General features: G+C 51.6%; 8 protein-coding genes across 8 annotated transcripts; 3 read left to right on the top strand and 5 right to left on the bottom strand.

Annotated features, from left to right (window-relative positions):
* Nucleotides 1-439: 439 nt before the first annotated feature.
* Nucleotides 440-866, top strand: LDX57_002173 (uncharacterized protein; the record flags this gene model as incomplete). Its single annotated transcript, XM_046083817.1, has 2 exons — nt 440-515; nt 586-866. 2 exons carry the CDS (start codon nt 440-442, stop codon nt 864-866), a joined length of 357 nt encoding a protein of 118 aa, XP_045939780.1.
* Nucleotides 867-892: 26 nt separating this feature from the next.
* On the bottom strand, nt 893-2,411 carry LDX57_002172 (histidine phosphatase family protein; the record flags this gene model as incomplete). Its single annotated transcript, XM_046083816.1, has 3 exons — nt 893-1,049; nt 1,107-2,002; nt 2,055-2,411. 3 exons carry the CDS (start codon nt 2,409-2,411, stop codon nt 893-895), a joined length of 1,410 nt encoding a protein of 469 aa, XP_045939779.1.
* A 253-nt stretch (nt 2,412-2,664) lies between these two features.
* Nucleotides 2,665-2,895, bottom strand: LDX57_002171 (uncharacterized protein; the record flags this gene model as incomplete). The annotated part of the gene is made up of 1 exon (XM_046083815.1): nt 2,665-2,895. The coding sequence occupies one exon, from the start codon at nt 2,893-2,895 to the stop codon at nt 2,665-2,667; it is 231 nt and encodes a 76-aa protein (XP_045939778.1).
* A 42-nt stretch (nt 2,896-2,937) lies between these two features.
* LDX57_002170 (uncharacterized protein) lies at nt 2,938-3,291 on the bottom strand (the record flags this gene model as incomplete). The annotated part of the gene is made up of 1 exon (XM_046083814.1): nt 2,938-3,291. One exon carries the CDS (start codon nt 3,289-3,291, stop codon nt 2,938-2,940), a length of 354 nt encoding a protein of 117 aa, XP_045939777.1.
* Nucleotides 3,292-3,381: 90 nt separating this feature from the next.
* LDX57_002169 (uncharacterized protein) lies at nt 3,382-4,379 on the bottom strand (the record flags this gene model as incomplete). The annotated part of the gene is made up of 2 exons (XM_046083813.1): nt 3,382-4,307; nt 4,358-4,379. 2 exons carry the CDS (start codon nt 4,377-4,379, stop codon nt 3,382-3,384), a joined length of 948 nt encoding a protein of 315 aa, XP_045939776.1.
* A 907-nt stretch (nt 4,380-5,286) lies between these two features.
* On the top strand, nt 5,287-5,781 carry LDX57_002168 (YciI family protein; the record flags this gene model as incomplete). Its single annotated transcript, XM_046083812.1, has 4 exons — nt 5,287-5,369; nt 5,422-5,477; nt 5,534-5,697; nt 5,749-5,781. 4 exons carry the CDS (start codon nt 5,287-5,289, stop codon nt 5,779-5,781), a joined length of 336 nt encoding a protein of 111 aa, XP_045939775.1.
* Nucleotides 5,782-6,098: 317 nt separating this feature from the next.
* LDX57_002167 (RidA family protein) lies at nt 6,099-6,406 on the bottom strand (the record flags this gene model as incomplete). Its single annotated transcript, XM_046083811.1, has 2 exons — nt 6,099-6,260; nt 6,317-6,406. 2 exons carry the CDS (start codon nt 6,404-6,406, stop codon nt 6,099-6,101), a joined length of 252 nt encoding a protein of 83 aa, XP_045939774.1.
* A 734-nt stretch (nt 6,407-7,140) lies between these two features.
* LDX57_002166 (flavin reductase family protein) lies at nt 7,141-8,049 on the top strand (the record flags this gene model as incomplete). The annotated part of the gene is made up of 1 exon (XM_046083810.1): nt 7,141-8,049. One exon carries the CDS (start codon nt 7,141-7,143, stop codon nt 8,047-8,049), a length of 909 nt encoding a protein of 302 aa, XP_045939773.1.
* Between the last annotated feature and the right edge of the window lie 1,071 nt (nt 8,050-9,120).

The raw sequence follows: 9,120 nt of genomic DNA, 5'->3' as shown, positions 1-9,120 counted from the left end.
TGTGCATTAATTCTTGACTTCGCTCGTATTACCCAGACTTCTGTGTCAAAGTCGTACAGATAACTTATCCATGGCTGACCAGAGTACAAATCACGAATGAAGAGGAATTTCCAGGACCATTGGCCTAACTCCTAAAAGCAGCTAAAGTTAAGAGTACATACCCCGATCACCCTGAACCACTCCCTCTCAGGAAATATACATGCTGTCATAATCTTCAAGACTAGGATCCCCTCCGCTAAAGTCTCCGGGATATGAGACCTGGACGGCGATCCCGATCATCTGCTGGGAGCCACACCATCTGACCTCGTAACGCGGATGACAGGCGCAGATGACTGGACAGCCCTACCCAACACTGAGCCTATATAACCAGGGAGCTGTCTCAACACAATTCCGGGTCTGAGCTAGCTATTCATAAAGCATACGAGATATCACATCCATCATGAAACCAATTTACTTGATAGCCCTGTCCTTACCGTTCATCTCGGGCCTCATGCAAGACCATCGAAAAACTACCCGTATGGTTCTCTCTCATATCCTAGATTCGATAGCTACAGGCGAGCAGAAAGAGATGGCTGACGAGCGCAGCGAGAGCGACAACGCCTCGAAAGGACCCCGCCGTGCATACACTGAACATGGACCAGAATATTCTCGGAGCTGATGACAACCGTGCGTCATTCTCCTTTTCCTCCGACGGTCTCACAGAACACGTCCACCTAACCCCGCTACTTCAGGTTGCTATACATGCTCGTCGCCCTGTTCGCGAGCGGTCTGCTGCCATGGAGACTATCCGCAGTGTTGCTCTGACGGGGTGTATTGTTATTGTTGCGCGGATTGAACTTAATGTTTTGTTTGATTCTGGTGGGTGAAGTGTACATAGAAAATGTACAGATTGCTATGCGTTACACATGGATATGATATCCTCCGGCACAAACGGTCGCAGAATATCCAGCAGCTTGGAAAGCGGAATCCAATCCAATGCTCCGTGGATCGTTTTCACGGCGTGCCCGCTATACAGGACCCGGACGTAGAGGTCGGATGACGATGTTTCCCTATCAACGGTTAGAGAAATGATCAAAAAGAACTCTAGACAAGAGCAGAGAACATACCAAACCTCGATAGCGATATTAGCCGCCATCCCAGGCCACCTGAGCGCCTTGATTCCCAGAGCGCCCAACACCGGGCCAATATCGCCGTCGTGAAGGAAAGTATGACTGTACACCACGTCCGACCGGCCGTTTTGCACGGCTTCGAGCTTTCTCACGACATCGCCGATGAAAAGGCCCTGAACGAGCTGGATATATAGCGTCGCGTCATCATTGTACCGCCACCAGTAATTCCATTCCCAGTCACCCGCGCGGAACACCTCGTGCGCTTCGGCAGTGGTCACGCAATTCGACCCGTCTTTCTGACAAGGGAGATCGTAACCATTGCATAACCGCGCTTGGAAGTTATCCGCGAAATGATCAAACGTGGACATCCAACTGGACTCGTTGGCATCGAAGACCGTAGCCAGACGGTCGCGGAGCGAGGCAGTCACACTTAGATGCTCGTTCCAGACAGACGTCGACTGGATAGATGAGAGAAGATAATCGCGCGCCGAGCAGGGGAAGCCACGGTCGAGCGTGTCGATGCCCGAGGCCTGCTGATGGAGAGCGATAGGTCCCTCGTGGTCGGGCCAGATGCCGCGGAGGACTCCACCAGCCGAGCTCTGCGTGAGCACGGAGGAAGTAGAGCGCAGCCAGACCTTCTTGCGATCCGGAGAGGACGGGATCAAGTCAAGCTTGTCGCTGTAGACAGCATGGAGGTCCCGACCGTGCTGGTAGCCGTCGAGGAGACCGCCAATAGTGAGCTGGGGGTATTGGCATGATCCGTTGACATACGAGGCCAGGAAGGGGTTGGCCGGGTCCGAGTAGGCCTGGCCGTAGACATGGGCGGGCGATGCGCCTTGCTCTGGTGCGGCGTATAGATGAGGGCGAATATTGTCGCAATTGAAGGGTTCATTCTGCAAAAGTTAGAGCCGCTCAATATGCGACCAGCGATAAGACAGGACATACTTCGCCACCCGGAAGAATGTTGTACGGCGTGCGGCGTTGATGACGCTGCATGTACTCCAAGTAGACTAACCGCGCCGAGACAGAATTGTTCGCGATCGGAGGCGGCAGCGCGTAGGTCTCTGCGCGAGGGTGAGGCATCGAACAGTAATTGTAGACATCGTTGTGCGAGGGAGGACTGGGTTGATCGGCAGGTGCGGCGTAGATGCCCCCGTACGGACCCAGCACGGCATCGGTGATGTACGTCGTGTGGTTCAGGGAGGGATAAAAGGAATCGCGAGCGAGAGACGGAGTCCCGGAGGACAGAACGGCGAGAAAAAGAGAAAACATGTCTGTTAGGCCTTGGTAGATTGAGGCCATGGTGAGCCTGCCTGGTTTAAATGAGGAAGAAAGAGGGTCTTGAAGATAGAGGAAGAGAAACTAGCGATAACCAGATCGCTGCCACTAGACATCGTAACCCGGCCCACGTGGGTTGCAGCCGCTCGGTCATTTGGAATGCGAATTAACAATTTCCTTTAAGCGAGGTGAAATCTTCGTATTAAAGCCATTGATATTAATAGTTTCGCAACATCCGACCGGAGGAATTGGCGACATGAAGCTATCTAGACGCCCGTCAGAGATCGGCTACGAATCCGAGGAACTCGCGCCGATCATCACAGACACGTGCATACTCCAACAGCAGACGATACACGTAGATCTGCATGTCTTCTTTTCGCAGGACTTTCTCGGCCCAGCGTTTACCATCCAACGCAATCCTCTCTGCCGTCAAATCATGACCTTCGTCGTCGCCAAACCCAAGGAGATACTCCATGATACCGTAAACATCCATGAAAGTAGAGTCCATGGGAATGAAATGCGCCCAGGGAACAAGGCGCGAATCGTGCCATTAGGTGTACACGGTCGACTTAAGGGGAAGGGACGTTGAGAGGAGGAGTCGGCGGAATCGGCCACTGCTTGAGCCACCGTCCAGATCGGGCGCATATTTGTAGTTGTACTGTTCGGTTGACAGAGTCTCTTCCTTCAGGCGAAAATAGTCTTCCGTATATGGACAATGCGGGTTAGAGGGTTCGAAACCGTCGCAGTCGAGATGTGTAAAGCCGACATCAGTGTAGTTTGCGAGGAACTTGGGAAGCTCGCCTTCGATGCCAGCGGCGAGTCGGTAATGTTGGTAGCTTGGAAGCCGGAAATTCAGATAGGATCGACCAATATCTGCCCGTTCGACTGTCGTTGCGTTCATCATAGCGACGAAACGATGACGGTGAAACCCAGTCCAATTCTCTTCGCGATTGTGGCCTCCCGTCGCCGGACCGCGCCAGAATACCATATCCTTCTACAGAATCCAATCTTCATTGTTTCTATCTTCAGAACGGGAATCATCTTCGCTCGTCCAGTCATTGGCCGAAGGAAGTAAAATGTCATTGTTCACGGATAGTTTTGAGTCACCAAATACGGGAAACAGTTCGTGGGCGACAGAGACGGCGGTAGGCTCGATAAATGTACCATGCAGAACCTGTAGCTCCGGTCGGGCGCATGGGTCTTTGGACTGAGGCCAGTTACTGACATAGCCATCTTGTAGCATGTGACGGTAATTGTCGAGTTCTGGGGGAGGACTGGAGAAGTCAATCTGGGGAAGAGAGGTGCTCCGCGGTGAAGTGTCGGATGGGCACCCATCCCGCACCACGTCCCAGAAGCTCGAAGGCGCTATGTCAATGACCGGAGGCTGATACGGTCGGGGCTGCACTATGCCTGGATTGGGCAACGGCATGTACTCCGAAACCACATCCCCGGGGCTCCAGACTCGCTGGCAGGAATAGTCTTTGAGCACGTAATGTGACTTGGCTTCCCATGGCATGACAATCCGAGGCTGATCCATAGTATTCACTGGGATATCCATGTCCGGGAGATACTCCTGAATGGTGGAAATCAGGTTATGCCATGCAGCTAGTCGGTCGCTATTTTCAAGGTCTACGATAGCTCTGGAAACATGGTCCCGCACCGTGATACGCTGTGCAAAGCCACTCGCCTGGCGACGCAAGTCGGCCGGTTCGACTCCCCAGTATGGACTCAAATCGCTGTAGATTTGGTCGAAGAACTCCTCCACAACGACAGCATTCCTAGCTTGCGCAAACTCGAACCACTGGTCAAAACCAGGCGGTGGATGACGGCCGCGGCGGAGGCGATAGCGATCGGCCGTACTGGTGACATTGTGGCTCTGTCGGTTGAGCAGGTAATGCAGTCGGTTCTGGGCGGCGAATACTAAACGATCAATCGGGTGGTAGTGATGATATCCCGAGGTTCCCAGGTACTCATCCCCCGAAGGCCGTCCATGGAGCGTATCGGGCGTGAGCAATCGGAAGACGGATAGACAGACGAATATGGAGAGTCATGAAATCAAGAAGGAATGCCATCTGGTGCTTGAGGCTGACTCGGAAGATGTCATCGTCAGCGTCCGGGAGAACCTCTAAACTATGTCGAGCCTCGTTCAAGGTGATCAATTCGCAATCATGATCCGTGTTTTTGTCGTACAAATTGAGCGCCGGTGGCCACGGTCTGCGCAAGTTCGCTAGGACGGCAGAGTATATGTTTTGAGCAATAAGGGGGGTCGGATTCGCCCAGCTTCATTATCTGTGGACCTGACTAGGCCATAGCCCATAATGCACGCATAAATTCGTCAGCCCTGGGCCGCAGGATGTTTAGAGCATGGCCAAAGCAATCGTTCTGTGACATGTTGGACCCTCTCAATGTGAACGAAGCTGCCGGCGGCCAATGATGGTTGCTTTATCGCTTGATCGGCATGCTATTTCTGGCTCGATGGAGTCCGCTTTCGGGCGAATTGACTGGTTTCATGATGATATCCAACAGGAGTCTCGCGGCCATCGACAGATTTTTCGTTCGTTCATTCTTTGTTTCAAACCCACGGCAGAGTTCATGGATGAATCGACGCAAGTTTAAAGGCTCGAGACAAGAAAAGCCATGCCAAGACAGTGCTTAGTCAATATTATTGCCTGAGGCAGCTACTAACTACCGTGTCCACTTCGGATTCTCCGCCCGAACGTTCTCGAGTAGACAGTAGTTGATACAGATTGGGGATACTTTGAGTCACAACCGCCCTCATTCTCAGTCTCCAACAATGACTGCCCAAATGCTTTCTCGTTCTCTATTTTGTCCTGTCTTCCTCTGCAGGAAACCCGTATCTCAATCGTTGCTACCAACCCTGACTACAAGTCGCCGCAGTATGGCCTCCAAGGCAAAGAAAGAATGGCTCTGCATTATCCCTGACAAGCCAAACGCTTTGGAACGTCGATTGGAGGTTCGACCGTAAGTTTATCGACGGTTATTTGTGTCCGGCCCACCGAATGACACTCCATAGAAAGCATTACGAGGGTGTCAAGGGCTTTGTCTCATCGGGCAAACTACTAGCTGGCGGTATGCTTTCTCTGAAACACAACGGAACTCGGCGATATGCATCTAACCATACCTAGGAGCAATGTTTGAGTCCCATCCCGTGGAGGGCGAAACGCCGCCCTTCAAGGGCAGTATGCTTGTGTACGCCGCTTCCGATCTCGAGGAGGTCAAGGAGATTATCAAGAGTGATGTCTACGCCTCAAGTGGCGTCTGGGATGTCGAAAAGGCACACATCATTCCGGTATAATTCAGAACATATCTACTTCTTTTCGATTATGCTGATTAGTGGCAGTACGTCTCCGCTGTGCGTGAACCAATGCCTTGAAATTCTTTGGATATGAGAAGAACCGAGCCTGCGACGAGTCACTCCTCGTCACTGTTGTTGTAGAATAAAGATCAGACTCAATGCAAAAGGGCCAGCGATTGTTTCCGAAGCATACTTTTACAGCTCTACGTTTACCGTGTCGACGGTTGCCGTTTATCTTCATGACAGCAAGCGAATACAACGATGACACATGTCTATCCGTACCATTCTTCCGTATCTAGTTGATTATACTATCCATCCAATATCATTGCTCGATTATCCGCAAGCATCACACCACCACCCTTGATTCTCGCGACAAATTGTCAAAGCAACACTGCTCAGAGGCTAGGCGATGTGGTCACCGCGATGAAATCAACCTGAATATCAACGCCCGCCGGTAAATGCGATACCTCGACCATCGACCGCGCCGGCTTATGCGGCAATGCAGGATCATAGACTGCGGCAAATTCAGGCATGGCTTTTGCGTCTTTCATATACACCTTAATGGGAACATCAACTATTGTATGCAAGTCAGACGAAACGCCGTCGAACTTACCACGACCTTGACCACGTTCTCCAGCGACGACCCGGCTTCAAGTAAAATGGCTTCCGTATTCCTAATGATTGCTTGGACATGTTCGGTCATCGATCCTTGTATGAGGTTTCCATTTGCATCGGCTGGGATTTGACCGGAGAGCCAGACATGGCCGGGCGATTTTATCGCTTGCGACTTGGGACGCAATGTTAGCTAGGCAGAGAGGAATGGGAAATAAGGACTTGCGTAATGGGCAAAAGCTGGTTTGAAATGGGTATTGGTCAGCGTAGTGACTGTGAGTGATTCAAAAGCCCAGAGGATTCACGAACGTTTGTAGGCTTTGTCTGTATGCACCGAAGTCACACTCGTCTTGGATCTCGCGGTTGGCGAAGACATAGTAACGGCAGCTAGGAGGGACTGTGGACGCCGACGAAAGGATTGAAGATGTGGCCTACTAACAGCGAGAGCACAAATACCACGTTGAAACATTTTGCTTTTGAAAGTGGAAGGTTTGTTTACATGCGACCGACCCCAACAGTGAAATGTACACTTGGATCCAAGGCTTGCAACGCTCGGCTGGTGGCACCGAGCCTCGGGTGGCGATCCCGAAAGCACGAAAAGATCCTGCCGCATAGAAGGCGTTGTTGACTGTCCAACTATCTATCGATAAAACCACAAGTCATTTGCAATGTTGCGCTCACTAAGCCTCTCCCCTCAAATAGTCCATCGCCTATCCAGGCAGTAGGTCTCCAAACCTCCTCTACGAGCAGTTGCTAACGTGAACGCCCAGACCAATCGCATCATCATCCCTTCTTACACTGCGCAAAGCACCAACAAATCCAAGGATGGGTTCCACTGCAGCGGCAGCAGCAACAAAAACACCACACCACTCACAATTGAATTACAAGATTGTCGAAAAAGTGGAAAACTTCGAAAAAACGCAAGCCAACCGACCGGACTTCGACCACTCCAACGCGCCGATCGAGGTGACCAAATCGCCCGATCCCAACTGGCAGTACGGTGACGGCGTGAACGACAATGGCGCGAGTCTCAGCAAACCATACCGCGAGATCGATCCCTACGCCACGGACCGGGCGACGGTGAACAACTACCGTCTCCTCATCTCGGGGGTAGCGCCGCGACCGATCGGATTCTTGAGCACAGTGTCGGGGGACGGCAAGACCAAGAATCTTTCCCCCTTCAGCTACTTCCAGGTCATTGAACATGATCCGCCGATGTTCATCGTTGGATTCTCATCACGACCGGGCCGCGTCAAGGACACGTACCGCAATCTGAAAGAGACCGGAGAGTGCGTGATCAACACAGTATCAGAAAACATGATCGAGGCCGTGAACGCGTCATCCATCGACGCGCCCTACGGGGTGTCTGAATGGGACGTATCAGGTCTTCACGAAGCTCCCACGACGACGGTCAAGGCGTCGCGGGTCCAGGAATCGGTCTTCTCAGTCGAGGGCAAGGTGGTCGATATCAAGGAGTTTGAGGACCACGTCCAGCCAGGCATGAGCATCGCTTCGTTGGTTTTGGTCAAGGCGACTATGTTCTGGGTTCAGGAAGACGCCGTCAATGCGGAGGGTAGTCATATCGATTTGGAGAAACTTCGTCCGCTGGGCCAGTTAGGAGGCATGTCGTATGGGCGCGTCTCGTCGACGTTTGAGCTACCACGGAAGCGGTGGCAGGATGAGCAGCCGAATAGCGAGGTATTAACTAAATTGGAGCAATCCAAACCGGAATAGATAGAGATCTGCTTTGTAGAACGCTCTGTAATTAACAGAGCATTTAGATTTAGCATTGATGGGCGGCGTCTGTTTGTTAGCATATAATCACGTCAGTCTTGCTCTGATTTCTTCGTGTCTCTTTTTAAGAAGTGCGAATGCAAAGTCCTAGTATATCAAATTGAATGACCAAGAGAAAGGAGAAAGCATAGGGCAAGAGTTTGTTTTGATTTAGGTTGAGACATAAGCACCCTATCCGATTGCTAGGCCAGTGGGGGCTGATGCCCCGCAGGCTGAATGACAGTCGGTACTACTTAGAAAATGGTCGGTAACGTAAAATCGCATGAATAGGCGTCAGGATGAAAGAAATCAAAGGAGATATTCCGACCGAAGGCTTTGACTCAGAATCCACCGGTACAGCGCCGTTCAAACGAACCAACGATGCTGTCTACACCGAAAACTTACTGTTCCCATTGTTATAAGAGTTGCAGCAGAAATGAAGATCATCTGCGACATTAATGCATAACTCGTACACCGTACACAGTAGTACACCATACTGGAGAAGAATCGCTAGGAAACCGGTTCCGTGTTCGAGATATGACGCCATGAGCATCCCCACTTCGACAGCTCCTTTGCTATGACCCCGGACTAGATCAAGACAGCGTCCGATCTTCCCTTAACATTAATATTCGGTGAGGGTTACAGACCGCTTGTCTCCTAAATACCGCACTGGATGGAGTCATGACTTACTTGAGCTGTCCAGTATAGACCAAGAGGAGGTAGGAATGAGAAACCTCAAAATGAACCCGAACGGGTAATTTTCTCGATCGGTCGAAAACATTTGGAATAGAAAGAAAGGGTCTGGACCGGCCAACGTCATGCCGAGCAACGGCAGCGGCCCAACCGCGGATGCCGTCAATTGGGATCGGCGCCAGGGTAGCCTCAGGCGACCAGCACGAAACAGCCAGGGTACACGGTTTGATCGCTGTACAACATGGCTGGACGGGCCAAGACAATAACAAACACCAAGAATAACTCCCAGAACCCCGTCTGATTTGCATTTGTTGGTTGCGCGGTGCTAATGACGAAATG

The sequence above is a fragment of the Aspergillus melleus genome (assembly GCF_016097325.1).
Source record: "Aspergillus melleus strain CBS 546.65 chromosome Unknown contig1, whole genome shotgun sequence".
In the NCBI taxonomy this organism is placed as follows: domain Eukaryota; kingdom Fungi; phylum Ascomycota; class Eurotiomycetes; order Eurotiales; family Aspergillaceae; genus Aspergillus; species Aspergillus melleus.
The sequence above is the reverse complement of the archived record's forward strand: the minus strand, read 5'-3'. Positions and strand labels throughout refer to the sequence as shown.